The 17405-nt window shown below is 39.7% G+C and overlaps 1 protein-coding gene across 1 annotated transcript; it reads right to left on the bottom strand.

Annotated features, from left to right (window-relative positions):
* Window positions 1-1127: 1127 nt before the first annotated feature.
* LOC148400057 (uncharacterized) lies at window positions 1128-15387 on the bottom strand. The gene is made up of 10 exons (XM_088371382.1): window positions 15231-15387; window positions 11749-12019; window positions 10977-11397; window positions 10253-10360; window positions 8244-8440; window positions 7568-7767; window positions 7433-7491; window positions 5519-5686; window positions 2711-2938; window positions 1128-2547 (listed from the first exon to the last, which is right to left on the bottom strand). Exons 2-10 carry the CDS (start codon window positions 12010-12012, stop codon window positions 2405-2407), a joined length of 1788 nt encoding a protein of 595 aa, XP_088227508.1. The 5' UTR covers window positions 12013-12019; window positions 15231-15387; the 3' UTR covers window positions 1128-2404.
* Window positions 15388-17405: the final 2018 nt, after the last annotated feature.

The raw sequence follows: 17405 nt of genomic DNA on the forward strand, positions 1-17405 counted from the left end.
GAACTTGCCAACTTTGGGTTGTGAAACATAGGAAGATTTTTTTCCCATCTGTGTATAGGCCCAATGTTTCTTTGCCAGGTTTCTAGGTGTTTTTGCCTTAATTTCAGCACATGAAGAAAAATTATGCACACAGAGCCATTTCCCTAATATTCAAAAGTACTGTGTTCGAGGACAATGGATAAATCAGCAGTTTTAGCTTTGCTTTCTTTAGAAATATACAGCACATTTTGCAACAGCAGCAGCTGTAACAAAGCGCTTCGCATATAGCAGCGGGACAACCACAAAGACAGTGAAAACAGTCAATTGAAACACAAATCATGTGTAAAAATGAAATGGATACCAGACAACGATGAATAATGGTTACACTGCATTTCATTTACTATTAAGTCATTATTGCACATCAAATGAAGGTGTGCGACTAAAAAAAGAATGAATACGAGCAGTCTTTTGAGGAAAGTGCTAAGGAGCTACCTGGTGATGTTCCTGGCCTTTTGACTATTTTTTTGTCTTTTTAATTGTATTAAAAATATGAAAATATTTATACATATGTACATCTTTATTCATATAAAGCTTTTACAACAACATTCACTATGACAATACGAACACAATAATCACTTAAATAGTAGAGGAGGCATTACATCAGCCGTGTGGTACTCAAGTGGTATGAATAATTTTTAGCTTATATATCTGTATAACTGTAATATATTGTCATCAAGTGGTCAAGGCACACACACCAGAATTTAGGTTTATCATTCCTTTTCAAACATCAATCCATCTGTCCATCCATCCATTTTCTGATGCACTTGATCTGATGCACCTATCCTAGCAGTCTTTGGGTATATTCAGAACTGGTCTTCCGACAATTGAAAGGCACACAGACAAACAACCATTCACACTCACAATCACATCTTCAGATAATTTGAAGTGGTCAATCGGCCTACCATTCATGTTTTTAGAATGTGGGAAGAAACCGGAGTGCTTGGAGAAAATCCACGCAGCCATGGAGAGAACACAGGAAGGCTGTAGCCGGAATCGAACCCACAACCTCTGCACTGTGAGACGGACATGATAACCAGTTTACCACCATGCCACCCCATTTTCAAACAAACTGCATTAACACTTGTCAGTGAACTGCAAATAAGATTTAATTCAATCCATGTTGCCAAGAAGATAAATACAGCACGCTCTGAAATAATTTTATTTGGTAATAACAGCTTCATCGCAAACCTTTTTTTCACTCATTTATGCAAATATACTTCAATACATGTACAACAGTGTCTATTCACAGGAAAGTGCAAATATCCATAGCCAATGAACAAGGTGAATAAGTAGTGCAAACAGTGTGTTATGTCGTGGCATCTATTTCTTTAAAGGTGAAATAAAAACATAATTGGAACTTGGTAGCATTTGGCAATATGTCTGCACGTGTCAAATAATGCTTGGTGAAGCAGTGATAATACACAGTCCAAAAAAATTAGTCAACTGCATGCGCTGTATAACATTCGAGTTTGGCGATAAGGCACTGACCTTTAAAATACTGACAAAAAAAAAATACTCAACGTCCATAGAGGGACGTTTTGCTTGCCTCCATTGCCAAATACTTGCTCATGTAGAGTTTAGTTGTTTCACGCATGTCAAATATACAGGATTCCCCACAATCGGATTTTAGAAATTTAATAATTAAAGTGTTTTAAATTTATCCACCCTTTAGTTTGTGTGCTGGACAAACAAAATGAATTGATTGAAACGTCTAGACATGAATAAAATGTTTTGAGTCTTAGGAAAAAGGCTGACTAGGGCTGTCATTATTTAATATTTTTCAAATTGCTTATTTTACCGATATTTCATTGATTAATCAAATAATCTTATCCAATATTATTTTCATTAAAATGTTTTAAAAACATTTGTTAACCTATTATTTCTGTTATTTCTGGTATTTATAGTGATAAAAAAAACAAGAGTAAAGCAATATCAAACATAAATTGATGGTCTGCTTTCCAAAGGAAAAGCAGATGCTTGCAAGTGACTTATTTTGATGAAACACAACAGATATAGCAGTCTGCTTTCATGAAGGACTAGATATTTCAGATAATTGACTTCTTGAGAGCGTGAAATCAGAAGATTTGGACACTCTTTAGTTAAAAAAATGGCTATAAACATTTACTCCATGATTAAAATATGAGGCGGTTAGTTTGATAACTGGTTTGTTGATGATTAATCGATTAATTTTGACACATCTAAGACTCACTTCGGAGAATGTGTAATTTTACTCAACACTGACTGGCTGCTGGTAAAATAAAATAAAAAATGTAACTTGGCTTATGTGTAACTCAAATAGAATATATTCCCTTCACAGGAACTAAGCAAAAGACAGCTGAACAACTTTTCAAATGTCTCTGTATGATCAGTTTATCCACGCATAGGCATACAGGCCATTCTTTTTCCACAAGCGACAGCGTGCAGCTGAATACTCGTTGACAACTGAAAGCTTGCTGGACAGGAGGGCAGTGACTCCTGGGTAAGCTGACCACTCATCAGCCATTTTACCTGAAAGAGACAGACATTTTAACATTCTCACTCATTATGAAATAATACATACAGTGTAATCTACAGTTAGTTTCTAAATCCCTATTTCCATAAAACTCCATAAAAGTTTTTTATTGTGTCCTTAGTCATTTGACATTGACACAAGAACTGAATACACTGTTACCTGTTTTGGCGAAGTTCACAAGATGTTGTGTTACAAGATCTTGGAAACTCTTGTCCTGCTCAGAGAGTGGTTTTCCCAAAACTAACTCCAGTCCCCCAAAGAAAGCAATGACATCCAAGCAGTGGAAAGAGAAGCGGCTATGAAACGGAAGCAGAGGAATAGTTGTGTTGACTGCTCCAGAAGGTGTGTATGTCACCACATAACGATAAACAGGACTCTGAAGGGCAGCTGCAGAAACAAAAGTTAAATTAACAGGCAGTATGATGCAGGAATCCTACACCAAACATACTCCACAGATTTTAAATGATACATCAACCCCTCAAAAATAGTTTTTGCAGAGTACATGTGATAATGGTAAATTATATAAGTCGGTGAATAGCTGCTTATTGAGCAAACACATTCACACACACACATTCACATACACACACGCGCGCGCACACACACACACACACACACACACACACACACACACACACACACACACACACACGCACACACACACACACCCACACACACACACACACACACACACACACACACACACACACACACACAAGAGTGGTGGAGTGTTTTTAAAATATAGGTTTTTTTTTTGGCTTTGATTTGTGCTGGCACAAAAATGAATTTGTGTCCATTTTTGTGGCAGGCTTCATGATTATACTTTGTCACAATGGATACTTGGTGGAATTCCAAGTTTAAAATTATGTTTCTATAGATAAATTCTTGATAAATACTGGTGCATCAAGGTATTTGTGGTGGAATCAACAAACAACCATTTTCAGACATATTCTATGCATTCCTCTAAATCTAGAAATTGCAATACAGTGGAGCCTTGGTTTTCGAACGTCCCGGTTCTCGAACAAATCGGTATTCGAACAAAAAATTCGAGATTTTTTTGCTTCGGATGTCGGACAAAATTCGGTTGTCGAACCTCGCGAGATGAGCCGAGAGGACCAGCATACCAACTGACTCCGTTCATTATTACGTTCTCGTTACTCTGAGGATGGCATCAACTCTAATCATGCCTCCAAAGGAAGCAAGTGGGAGCAGTAAAGCCATCCTAAAACACAAAGACGCTCCTAAAGCAATGCGACACTGAGCGCCCGGCGCGCTGCAGTTGCGCGATCGGACCAAATTAAGCTCCCCGCGCACTGAGGTCCATTTAAATTTTGGAAAGTACATTAGGACTTTAAAAATATTTTTAAAATTTTAGCGACCGCTCTGTCACAATAATGCGGCCAGCGCGGTGCAGTTGCGCGGTGGCCGGCGCGCAACGGTTGCGCGCTCAGCGGTGAGCTGCAGTTGCGCGATCGGACAAAATTAAGCTCCCTGCGCACTGATGTCCACTTAAATTTTGGAAAGTACAGCAGGACTTTAAAAATATTTTCTAAATTTCAGCGACGGCTCTGTCACAATAATGCAACCAGTGCGGTGCAGTTGCGTGGTCGGCGACGCGCTACGGTTGCGCGTTCGGCGGTGCGCTGCAGTTGCGCGATTGGACAAATATGCGCAAATGAAAAAATGCTTAAAAAGGCGGGGGTCTTTTTTGGCTTGGAACGGATTAATCTTTTTTCCATTATCTGTAATAGGAAAATATGATTGGGAATTCGAATGATTCACTTCTCGAACAGCCTTCTGGAACGGATTGTGTTTGAAAACCGAGGCTCCACTGTATAGTTATATTGGCCTGTGGAATAAATGGAACCACAACTGACGACGTGTCCGACGTCAGCGCCGCATGCACTTCTGGAGCCAGCAGCGGCGTTGTTTACACAAAGGACAAAGATTTCGATGGATCTAATGATTTGGAGTGACACGGATGGTTCGATAAAACTGTTATTTATGTTATAGTTATCTGATATATAGTTTATATATAGTTATATTGGACTGTGGAATAACTGGAACCGCAACTGACGACGTGTCCGACGTCAGCACCACATGCACCGGAGCCAGCAGCGGCGTTGTTTACACAAAGGACGAAGATTTCGATGGATTTAATGATTTGGAGTGACACGGATGATTTGATAAACGTGTTATTTATGTTATAGTTATTTGAATAACTGTTAATATATTACGTCAGGCATGTTGTCAGTTCCTCGTTTGTGTTTATGTAACGTTAGCATACCGTATAGTTTAGCCTGTGTGCTGTTCATGTCTGTTCCTGGTGTTGGATTTTATCAAATAAAGTTCTCCCAAAAATGCGACTTGTTCTCAGGTGTGACTTATATATGTTTTTTTCTTCTTTATTATGCATTTTATGGCTGGTGCCAGTTGTACTTCAGATCGACTAATAGTCCGGAAAATACGGTAATCAGGAATACATTCTATACTTTGTTGATGTGGTAAATGACTATTCTAGGTGCAAAGGTCTGGTTTTTAATGCAATATCTACATAGGTGTATAAAGGCTCATTTCCAGCAACCATCCCTCCGGTGTTCTAATGGTCCATTGTGTTTTGTAATTGTGTTAGATGGCTAATGGATGATTAGAAAAACCCTTGCATTTGTTAGTTTTCATAGAAAACACTAAATTGTCAGGGTGACCCCAAACCTTTGAACGGTAGCATAATCATGGGAAGCTTAAAATAGCATGATACAGCTCATGATCTCTCAATCAAGCCATTTTCTGCATGTTAGCTGACCTCACCATTTGTGCCTATTCCTTGTCCTCGTATACAATTGCATCAAGTATTTTCATGATTTTAATTGTACAGATCTAGTAAAGAAAATTGGATTCTGACTGCAAATGTTTTTTGCAATCTATCAGGACAAATTTATTCATGATTTAATGATTGAGAATATAATTTACCTGCAGCCCTGTGGGCTAGATCATTGTTGGGACATGTCACTCTAATGTCAGAAACCATAGTCGTGTAAGCTCTCTCAGGACAGCGGTCAGTGATGGGGCAAGGGTCGGAGGAAGGATAAAGCTCTAATGCCGCTTTGGTAAGATTCTTACTAAATGACTTGAGTTTTTCTGAAAGGAGACAGGTACAGGACACATATATAAAAATAACACACTGACTTTAAACACATTTCTGATCCTTTCCAACTCTGTTCGAGATTCTATTCACCGTGAGGCACTAGCACAAAAAGCAGTCAACACATATTGTAAAAGACAATTGTTTTATAAAAAAACAAAAAAACATACATTTCAGAAATGACAGTGTGCAAAATTTGGAATTAAAAACCACGCTGACCATTGTATAAGAGACCTATTAAGCTTTTCTTTCTTACAAAATAAAGGTTTCTAGGTGCCTTAATAAAATAATCTATAACATACTTTGGACAAAATATCCTAAAGCTCAAGAATTACATCATAGTAATCATAATTTTTAATTAGTCCTGTTCAGAGCAGTTTTAGTCAGCATTCAAGACATGTCCCGACATGTGCACAAGAAAACATTCTGTCTCCTGTTTCCTTTGAAGTTGGCTATTCTTATTGCCAACCTTTCTCTCACGGCAGTTTGAAACATGACTAGGACTGGGTGACAGGATATCTTTTTCCTTCACTTGGTGTCATTTAAAAATTACATTTCGCTAAAAGGTGTCACAAACAAGCCTCAGCTAGTAGCCCATTATTAATTAAGAAAAGAAAAACAGGAAAATGACACTGCGTAAAGAAATTGGAGGCTGGACTAAAATTAAACTTTGATGTCAAGTAGCGGACCACCAGCTACGACACCACATTTTATGGCCAATTCCGGCCGCCGTTTTTCCTTTGCGCAACAAGGAACAAGGCAACAATGGACACCGTGCCTGCTAGGACAAAGGGACCTAGATTACTAGATGATGCATTTAATTCAGTAGCAATTGCTCAGAAACTACAAGGAAAGCTCAGTGTCCCCTAAAAGATGGAAGGCAAAAGTGCTGCGCAACACAATGCATTAGTCACATGATGTACATACTCATGTATGACACTTAACACAGTGTCGAGGAAGCTTGGGGCCAAAATTTTTGTGTAAACATATTTTCATGGTTGATTTATCCAACATTATCAACTTTTTACAGCCGTATATGATAGTGGCTCCATGTAATCTGGGTGCTTTTTGCAACAAAAGGGCTGTTATTTGTCCAATTTGTGAGGGGAAAACCAAGGTGTGAGGCTAGTACTATTTAAGGGTGTATTCAGACCAGAAAAGTCCTTTAGTCCGCTTGTTTTGTTTTGTCCGGACCGAAAGCGGACTTAATTATTTTCGTTTGGTGCGGTTTCTATTCAGACTCTACATTTTGTAAGTGAAGTATATTTTGCAAACACACCCATGCTTGTGATGATCTGTGCTCCCATTGGACAGCAATGACCAGGGCAGCACACAGAGCACAGACCCAGAAATGGAGGAAACCATGCGAGTCCTCTGCACTGCATTGCTACTTTGGATATTTGTGCTGTTGGTTCGGATCTACGCTCTTTGTATTGACATCTGAGTTCGTTTGGAAGCGAACCGAGACCACTTTAAAAAGTGGATCCATTTCTTTAATCCGCACCAGGAATTGTTTGACTGTATTCACACCTGCACAAAAGGTCTGGACCAGCGTTACAATCGAACCCTGGTTCGTTTAAAGTGGACCAAACACTCAGGTCTGAATACACCCTTAATTAGCTTGGCTGTGATGTAACAGTAGGACCAAATTCTGCCCAAAACCTTTCAGACAGTGGCAGCTCTCAAAAAAAATTGGCCAACAAAGTATTTCTCAGACCTTTGAATGACGAGTATGTTGTTACCTATCACAAACCACTTGTAGTCCCCCCAGGTCCACATGGAGATATTTTCAGGTGCTGGACTGCAGAGAAAACAGCAGCTTTATTACAGTTACAACAAAACTATAAAAGAAAAACCTGAACAAGGTCAAACTTCACCTGAAGTCCACTTCCTGCTCTGTTGTCCCAATGACAAAGGGAACATCATTATAAGCTCCTTTGTTTTCCCATATCGCAAAGGGTGACGCTTCAAGGACATACCCATCCACTACTGCAACAGGGCCAAAGAACAGCCCCTTGGTCGGAAGATCAACCAGCTTATCTGCAGCCCAAAAAGGGTATTGCTGCCATGGGATAGCCTGTCAAAATCATGAGTAATACATCATGAGCAATATATTTCTTTTTTTAGACTGCTATGTTAAAAGATGATCATTTAACTTGTTGCTTAACGCTAGTACATCATTTTTTACTATTTGAAATTCAGTCCAAAAGTATTGCCTAATGAAAGACTGTTTACATACACATACAATATGTTCAGTCATGGATATACACTGTGTTGATCTTGTTTTATAAATTCAAATACAATGCTTAAAACAAAGAAGGGGGGAGGGGTGAGATTCCTCTGTAGTTGAAACACACCCTCCGATCCCCCTTCTTATAAAGGGGGACCACCACCCCAGTCTGCCAATCCAGAGGTACTGTCCTCGATGTCCACGCAATGTTGTAGAGGCATAACAACAACAACAACAACAACAATAATAAATAATAATAATAATAATTTCCTACTGATATTTTGTCAGTTGTTAGTTAAATTTAGGAAACTCAAAACTTTTACCTGCAATATTTGATTAATGGAGAGATTTCTAAGGCATAAAATGTCCTTGCAGCCTGTGTTGTTCAGGAAGATCAGATTGTCCGACTCAGCCTGTTCCAGAGTGGCATTGTATACATACGACCCACTCATATCTACTGCCGCATGGAAGAGATCCTTTGCGAGAGGCGACATCATCAGGGTCCATACAGAGGTTCCACCTTACAGAGAAGAAAACATGTCATTAAAAGAAGTCATAGTTGAGTGAACTTTTATGAGTGTAATTTATAAAATAGCAACAAAACATGTAACAGCGGGTTTATTTAAGATGATGCCATAAGTAAGGACAGTAGCTTCATTTTCATCCATCCATTTTCTGTACCGCTCTGTCCCCACAGGGGTCGCGGGCGTGCTGGAGTATATCCCAGCCGTCATCTAGCAGTAGGCGGGGGACACCCTGAACTGGTTGCCAGCCAATTGCAGGGCACACAGAGACGAACAACCATCCGCACTCGCACTCACACCTAGGGGCTATTTGGAGCGCTCAATTGGCCCACCAAGCATGTTTTTGAGATGCGGGATGAAACCGGAGTGCCCGGAGAAAACCCACACGGACACGGGGAGAACATGCAAACTCCACACAGGGAGAGCTGGAATCGAACCCTCACCCTCCTAACTGTGAGGCGGACGTGCTATCCAGTGCCCCACTGAGCAGCCCGTAACTTCATTTTATTACATCTATATTACCTTAAGTATAAAAAATTAAAGGTATGGATTTTTATGCAGCCTGAATACTGATCGTTAAAGCCTAGTACACAAATATAATTAACATCCATTTTGAAAATGTGAGAGACACTAGACGTGATCATAAAAACTTTGTTTTGTTTTGTTTGTTTGTTTTTGCTTTCTTATAGTAGATACTTGGGGGGGGGGGGGGGGGGGTTGATCCTGACACTCCTGAGTAGAAACTCGGCCTGTTGTTGACTACACTGACCTGTAAGGGAAACCATGGTACAGCCAGATTTGTAGATTTTTTTTTTTTTTTTTTTTATCTATTAACTAGATAAAAGACTAAATTCTGTATATTGGGGTGAATGACTTGGAAGACAAGTGTGAATCCTGACAACAGCGCAACCTTCAGATCATTCCTAATAGGCTATCGTTCCATTGCACATGACAATCAGAGGCTGCAACTCAGACAACCTCTGTTCCAAACACACATCCGGATTTGCAATAATCCTGGTATAGAATAATGCCTAATGCCTAAAATAATGCATTTTGGAAAAAATAATATAAACTGCATTCCCTATCAAATTTATGAGTACAGTGATCCCTCACCACTTCGCGCTTCACCTATTACGGATTCGCTATTTCACTTATATATACAGCGTTTAAATACACGTTGATAGAGCGGGGCATGCCTGTGAGCAATGTGCTTAATGAGGACTAGCAAAAGAGGCGGGGCAGCTGGCTGCCAACCGGGAGCTGAATCTTTAGAATCAGTTCACTCAAAAGAATCGTTGAAATGAATCATTCAAATGAATCATTCACCGAATCGTTAAGTCACCTCGTGAAAATATTAGTCGCATAGTGGGGGAAAAAACCGATTTCCATTCATAGCCAGCCAATCTGGCTATCCACTTAATAGCAGGTGGTGGGTGAAAGATGTCAACAATATGGTGTCACCCAACACGGCACCGTCCATTAAAGGCAGAGCTAAGGCAAAGACCAGATATATGGTGACCCCAGATATTGACCAAGTATTACATTATTGCTCCCTTTCCAAAGCAAGACCTCAATGTGGGATCCTCATGAGTACACTTTAATAAATTAAATAATCCTTTAGAAAATGCATTTCTTTGTGAGACATTAAAATTGGCCTGATGATCAAAAACTTTTAAGTGTGATAAATATATACAGTAAGTAGGATAAATGTGGAAGGGGGGTGAAATCAAGAAAGGTGAAAATATTTTCAAGGTACAGTCAATAAGATTGGCATGGTAAAAAAACTTCACAATCCATTGTTTCCTTACCTGAACTCTGGCCAAATATGGTAACTTTTCCAGGATCACCTCCAAAAAGGTGGATGTTTCTTTGTACCCATTTTAATGCAGAAATCTGGTCCATGAAGCCATAATTCCCTATTGAGGAAGAGGAGGATTCTTTCCATTGTCCCATTTTTCAAGTCAGAAACAGACCCATTAACCAGATGTACTCCTTTCAAACCGGGAGTGGATTAGACATCAAGTTCTCAGTCAACACTTAACATGAGTGTATATTTACAATACTGTTCAAAAGGTTAGGGTCACACAGGCAATTTAGTGTTTTCCATGAAAACTAACGGAATTGCACAAGAGTTTTCAAACATCTTCTAATGATCCATTAGCATTCACAATTACACACAATTAGAAAACACTATAGATCATTAAAACTCTGGAGGGATGGTTGCTGGAAATGGGCCTTTATACACCTATGTAGATATTGCATTAAAAACCCAGACGTTTGCAGCTAGAATAGTTATTTACTATATTCACAATGTATAGGGTATTCCTGATGAGCTTATTGTTATGTTCATTGAAAAACTAGCGATTTAATTTAAAAAATAAGGACATTTCTGACCCCAAACCTTTGAACATTTTTAATGCAACACAATGTAAAACAGTGATCCAACACGAGACTGAAAGTCTTGACAAGACATAGCTGATAAACTGATCTGAGTAAGAAACCCATGCTTCAAAAAACAACAATACAACTGACCTGAAGTGTTTTTGTGAGAACCATCCCTGAGTATCTCCAATGCCATGAAGCCAAATGCATTAAGTCTATAGTTGAAGCTGACATAGACCATCCCAGTTTCTGCTGCAAGCTTCTCCGTGGGTGAGTAGCCTTGTTCACCACCACTAAACATGTGTAGTAGGCCTCCATGGATCCAGACCATGACGGGCAGCTTTGAGTCGGCCTTGAGCGTTGGTGTCCACACATTAATGAAAAGGCAGTCCTCTTGGCCCATTACCTTGCCTGAACTTGACAGCGGTTGGACTTGAGGACACATGCTACGGAAACGACTAGCATCAGTGACACCAGGCCTACATACTGGCTCGGCAGGTGGTGCCCAACGCAGGTTACCAACTGGTGGAGCAGCATATGACATGCCTTTAAAGGAGTAGGCCCCACCTTTCTGAAAAATGAGAATTTAATTTTTGTCATTGCAAATTGAAGGCGTCAAAACAGTATTTTTTAACATAATCTGATAGAGCACGCCTGCTACGGCTACCTTTACGTTGTTCATCAATTACATTTTAAGGATGGAAATTCAGATTTTTTTTTTTTCAAGCGTACTAGCATTAACCTAGAGAAATGTAAAGTAAATAATAAGGACCCTTCTTTCCCAGTGCAAGTCTAACGCAAAGCATTACAGTAATCCCTTGCCAGTTTGTGCTTCACCTATTGTGGCTTCACTACTACACTACGCAGATTTTTATAAGAAATTAATAGAAAAAACAATTTGCACCAAACAATACACACTTACATGTCTTCCTCTGTATTTGCCGCAGTCAGTGGTCACTTGGACAAGTCCAGGAGGAAGTGTCTGGGCTACATAGCCCAAGTAAGTGGCCAGAAAGAGGAGAGCAAGTACCCCAAGGCAGATGAGCAAAATGCAGCGTCTAGAAAGCACCAGGAAGGGGCTGATGTAGTGTCTGTGCTGAACATATCGCACCTCCTCTTCATCTTCCTCCTGCACCAAGTAGCGGTACTCTGTCCTTTCCGGGACCTCAAACGCGTCCTCGCTCATCTTCAATCTACCATGAGACATAGAAAACACAAGTGTACAACATGCCAGGTGACATGGCTTACAATGGCCTGATAAAGGTCAAGGAAATAAGGTTTGTGCATTAATGTCTGAGATTCAGTAATACAGGATACACCCTTAAATTGTTTTGCCATTGCAGATTCATTCCCCATGGGAGACCCACTGTCTGCCATCATGTGCAGTTTTTTCATGGAGGACTTGGAACAAAAAGCACTCTTAACAGCCCCGGACACATACAAACCCACACTATGGAGACGCTACGTAGATGACATTCTAGAAAAAGTAAAAACAGGACATACACAACACCTCACAGAACATCTCAACACCATAGGCACCACCGGTCGGTCACATCAAATTCATTCATGAAGAGGAAACAGATCGATCCATAGCCTTTCTCGACATCAACATACACCACACAGACAACGGAGACATAAAAATATAAGTACACAGAAAACCCACACACACCAACCAAAACCTCCTCTGGACATCTGAACACCCCACTATACATAAACTCTCTGTAGTCAGAACAGTATACGAACACACAACAATAATCATGGACCCCGAGGACAGAACACAGGAAGAAAAATACATACAACACGCACTCAAAAGATGTCAGTATCCACAATGGGTAATAACTAAAGGTGCAGGACAGGTAAAAAAAAAAAAAAAAAAAAAAACACAACACAGGGGGAGAAAAAAAAAAATAAAATAAACAAGAACACAGTGGAATAGCGACGTTGCCGTACGTGAGAGGGATTACGGAACGCATCAAAAGAGCCATGAAAATATACAACATAAACACACTTATCAAACCACACACAACACTCCGTCAGATACTGGTTCACCCAAAGGACAGAATTCACCTTTAAATTAAATGCAACTCCATATACGAGATCCCATGCAAATCATGCAATAAATCATACATCGGGGAGACAGGGAGGAACTTCATCACAAGAAAACCAGAACACAAGAAGGAGTGTGAGAAGGAGACAGCAACAAGACAAACAAGAGCAGTAAAACAACAAGCAGAACAGGAACACTAAGTCAGCCATTACCGACCACTGCAAAAGAGAAAATCACATCATGGACTGGGAAAAGGCCAGAGTCATCCGCACCGAAGAAAACAAACATCAGCGTTGGATCAGGGAAGCCATCGAGATGGGCAAGCGGGGCCCCAGGACCATCAACAGGGACGAGGGAGCTTTCATGCTCTCTACCACCTGGAGCAGCATTCTGGAGGGGTGAACGGACAGCAGAGGGCGTGACTTACCTGTCAAATCTGACAGGTGACCCACGCCTTCATTCATCAGCTGATAAAGACGCGTCACAACTACACCAGTGACACTCTGATGAAGGCGGAAGTACAAGCCGAAACACGTCAGGTAATTCAACCAAAATATATTGTTTGTGATAAAAGAACCAGTTAAATAATAGATTCATTGCACATTTGGAAGAAATGTCAGAGAAAATTGATGACTAGCTGAATAGAAGGGTTTAGTTTCCTATATCCAGAAATTGTTAGTAAGGCAACTACCATGCACCTCAAGCAGCTCAGTTCCCCAATAGGGCATTCTAGATTTACTTTACAATTGCTAACTACAGTACTTAGTTTAGGAGAGGTGGCTCTGACCCTCCTCTGTTTCCATTTCATCTAAGCAATGCTGAACATGCTTTGGTAAGCTATCAAAGACCACACCAAATTTTAATCAGAAATAGCTTTCTGAGACCCTCAATGTATTTTTGAGGCCAATTTAAACTTGTCTTTGCTCCCCCCCCCCCCCCCCCCCCCCACACACCAAAAAAAAAAAATCAGTTTTTTGTGATACTTTCATGTTTTGTTGTTGTGTTTCAGTTTGGGGGTGGGGGATCCACCTGTTGCTGAGCCTAACCCTTAATTCTTAAATACTACAAAATAATAAATACTACTTATACATAATACTGTATTATTATTATTATTATTATTAACTATCCACCCATTTTCTGTCCCGCTTTGTTTTGGGAATGTGGGAGGAAACCGGAGTGCCCGTAAAAAATCCACGCAGGCACAGGGAGAACATGCAAACTCCACACAGGGAGGGCCAGAGGTGAAATCGAACCCGCACCCTCATAACTGTGAGGCGGACGTGCCAACCAGTGCTCCACCGAACCGCCTATTATTATTATTATTATTATTATTATTATTATTATTATTGTTATTATTATTATTAGTAGTAGTAGTACGGTAGTAGTAGTAGTAGTAGTAGTAGTAGTAGTAGTAGTAGTAGTAATAGTAGTAGTATTAAAACCTGCTGTACTGAGAGCAGCTTCGGAATCAGCGCAAAATAAAAATGAATCTAGAAAGGTTTATTAGCATTTAGTCAAAATGTGCGACCAGGGTAATTTAAGAGCATTTAGATAAAAAAAAATACAATCTGACTATTTGGGAATATTTGTATATAAACGGAAAGTACATCTAGTAGCTTCTCGCTGTCTGGTTAAGACTTTAAACTAAAAAAAAAACAATGATAACTCGATAACTAGTAAACTGCTTGAATGAATCAAGGTTACTAAGCAGTTTATTAGGCACACTGTCAAATTCTTCAAATCATTGTACAGGAAGACTTCTTGTGAACGTAAATGGTGGCGCACATTCAAAGTAATTTCCTGTTGGGCTGGCAAGTGAAAAACATATATGGTTACCCATGGAGAAATATCACTTCGGATTTTTGACAACAGATTCCAAAATTACGCTGTATTGTAATTGCACGAGCATTGTGTTAAACGTTAAATGTAACTGGACAGCACAGTTAAGCGTATTTCATAACTTCCACCCCATGCCCTCGTCAACGGAAGCATACAACCAAATCCCGAAATATACAAGTTCTAAAATGTGCTTAACACAGGACGGATGTATTGTAGGTGATTAAGAAGTATCTGTAACTTATACAAAAATGTGTGTTCATTTTGCGCACAAGCATACGTATTGACAGATTCTTCAAATAACAATACATGACGTAACAACACAGTTAAATTTCCTACAGATAGTGTATAAACAGTACTGCACTATACGCGGATCTAGCTCTCGACAGTCACAACTAAATCATGTACCCATGTTTATCAAGTCACGGCTTCATTTCGTAAACAACAACTTCCTCTGCAATAAGACAGCTCTTAAATTAGGTCGTGGAAACAACATTTGAATCTTCATTTTCTTTGCTTACCATGTACTGAAAAGACGACTCTAAGACAAATAAACTCCAAAATGGTATCAGGAAAGCTTCCACTTGAAAAGACAAAGTCAAGCCATCCTCCACTGTCACTTTTTGTTCATACTCTGCATTACGGTAACGGTCCCAACACGTTGTTGAAGACAATTTCAAAATAAAAGTGAAATAAAAAACGCCTATGCTTTTGATTTAAAATAAAACAGAAAATAATTTCTGTGTTGTGAAAAAGCTATTCCGCTTCTACAAGATTGTTCACGATCCCAGGATGCAGATGTATTTTAATCAAAACTCGTGAAGCTTCATGCATTGATACAGAACACGTGGCAACAAGTACGCGCCTTAAAATACATACACAGTATTCGTAGCGTTTTTTGGCATGGGCAACATGGGTAGTATTTTTTAATGTCACGACGGGGGGAGGGGCAAAAAATTGTGCCGCAAGGGGATTTTTCACTGTGTTTTTCACTGTGTGGGGAATGGCGATTTAGCGCCCCCTTCAGGTGCAGGCCAGTTGGGCGAGCAAGTGGTGAGTTTCCGGGTTAACGTAACAAGCAATTGAGCAATTGGCTAAGGCAACGTTATGGTAGCCAATCAGAATCTGTGTTTTTCACGCGTGCCCAGTCAGTCAGTAGTCGCAACACAAACCGAAGAGGCAGAAGTGGTGACTCTGGACCGCTGAACAGTTAGCATGTTCAAGGTTGCGATATCAACATGCATTTCTTTCCCCAGTAACAAGTTGCTTATATTCAGTAATAGAATTAATAACTCAGTTACTTAACTCACTAAGTGGTGAGTGGTGATGTGCATTCCAGTTCTTTTAAGACTTAAAAATTCTAAAGATTCAGTTCACTTAAAATTTAAGTGAACTGAATCTTTAGAATCAGTTCACTCAAAAGATTCGTTCAAACGAATCGTTCAACGAATCGTCCCCCCCACCCACCCACACACACACATACACAATGATCCGTTTTGTTTTGTTTTTTACTTCAATAACACACACAACTAAGCGATACACCTCACAATACACCAGGCAAAAAAACAATCAAGCAAACACGGTAATGTTGACAACGGTAACGCAAACATTTTTCTCTATATTACAACATCCCGGGAAACAACGGGAAAGTCAGGGATCGTTCCCTCACTGATCCGTTCTCGCGATGAACTGGAAATGCAAATCACTCACTCACTGACTCGTTCACTCACAGATCCGTTCAGTTGGTGAACGGGAAATGCAATTCATGACTCGTTCCTGAACGTCATTTTCTTCTTCGTTTTGTTTTACGGCGAGGTGGCACCAGCTTCAGTGCACATTACCGACACCTACTGGTTTAAGTCATATAAACTGAAAAAAGAAAGAATCACTTTAGGAAGTGATTCATTCACTCTCGTTCACTCTCGTTTAGGAAGTGATTCGTTCACTCTCGTTCACTCTCGTTCACTGAAAATATTCGTTCCTTTGAACGAATCGTTCACTCACGAGCCAACACTAGTGGTGAGTTCCCAAGACTGTAAATTAAGGACTAATAATAATTTCTGATATAGCCTACCTTTTACGTTTGTGAGCATTCTGTTTAGGTTTGTTTTCTGCTTTCCCTTAATCTTGCTTTGCTTATAGGCTACAAGCTAAAATTTGGTTTTAACTCAACAAACCTAATTTTAAGATGATAAGATTGTGCTTTAAAACAAGACTGTTAGAAGTTCAGTTATTAGGCCTACTTATTTTCTTTGGGTTAAAGTTGGCCCATAATTAGCTAGCGGAATGTTCATATCTGAAGCTAGATTCGTAGACAATCATTTTACATTTTCTAGTGCAACTACCGTAATTTCCGGACTGTAAACCGCACCGGATTATAAACCGCACCAGCTAAAATTCAGGGATATTTCAGTTTTTTTTCTTACATAAGCCGCACCGGACTATAAGACGCACATACACATGAGTTTTTTACAAAGAAAGACAGTATATAGAAACCCTTTTTAACGTTTTAATAACATACTTGAACATGTCTTTCTAAACATTGCCTGTGATGCAGCAGTAGTACCACAGCAACACGGAAGTGTGCACGCGAGTTTTTAGCAAAGAAAGACTGGACACAGAAAGTTTTTTTAAAGCTTTAATAACATACCTTAACATTTCTTTTCAAACACTGCCTGTGACGCGGCGGTAACACA

The sequence above is a fragment of the Syngnathus floridae genome, chromosome 3 (assembly GCF_059516105.1).
Source record: "Syngnathus floridae isolate MCC-2025c chromosome 3, RoL_Sflo_1.0, whole genome shotgun sequence".
In the NCBI taxonomy this organism is placed as follows: domain Eukaryota; kingdom Metazoa; phylum Chordata; class Actinopteri; order Syngnathiformes; family Syngnathidae; genus Syngnathus; species Syngnathus floridae.

Excerpts from the sequence above, each read along its gene's own strand:
- LOC148400057 (XM_088371382.1), bottom strand. The coding sequence starts at position 12,012 with ATGAGCGAGGACGCGTTTGAGGTCCCGGAAAGGACAGAGTACCGCTAC. Across the intron at positions 8,441-10,252 it reads CATATTTGGCCAGAGTTCAG|GTGGAACCTCTGTATGGACC; the intron begins GTAAGGAAACAA and ends CTTCTCTGTAAG. Across the intron at positions 5,687-7,432 it reads CTACAAGTGGTTTGTGATAG|AAAAACTCAAGTCATTTAGT; the intron begins GTAACAACATAC and ends GTCTCCTTTCAG.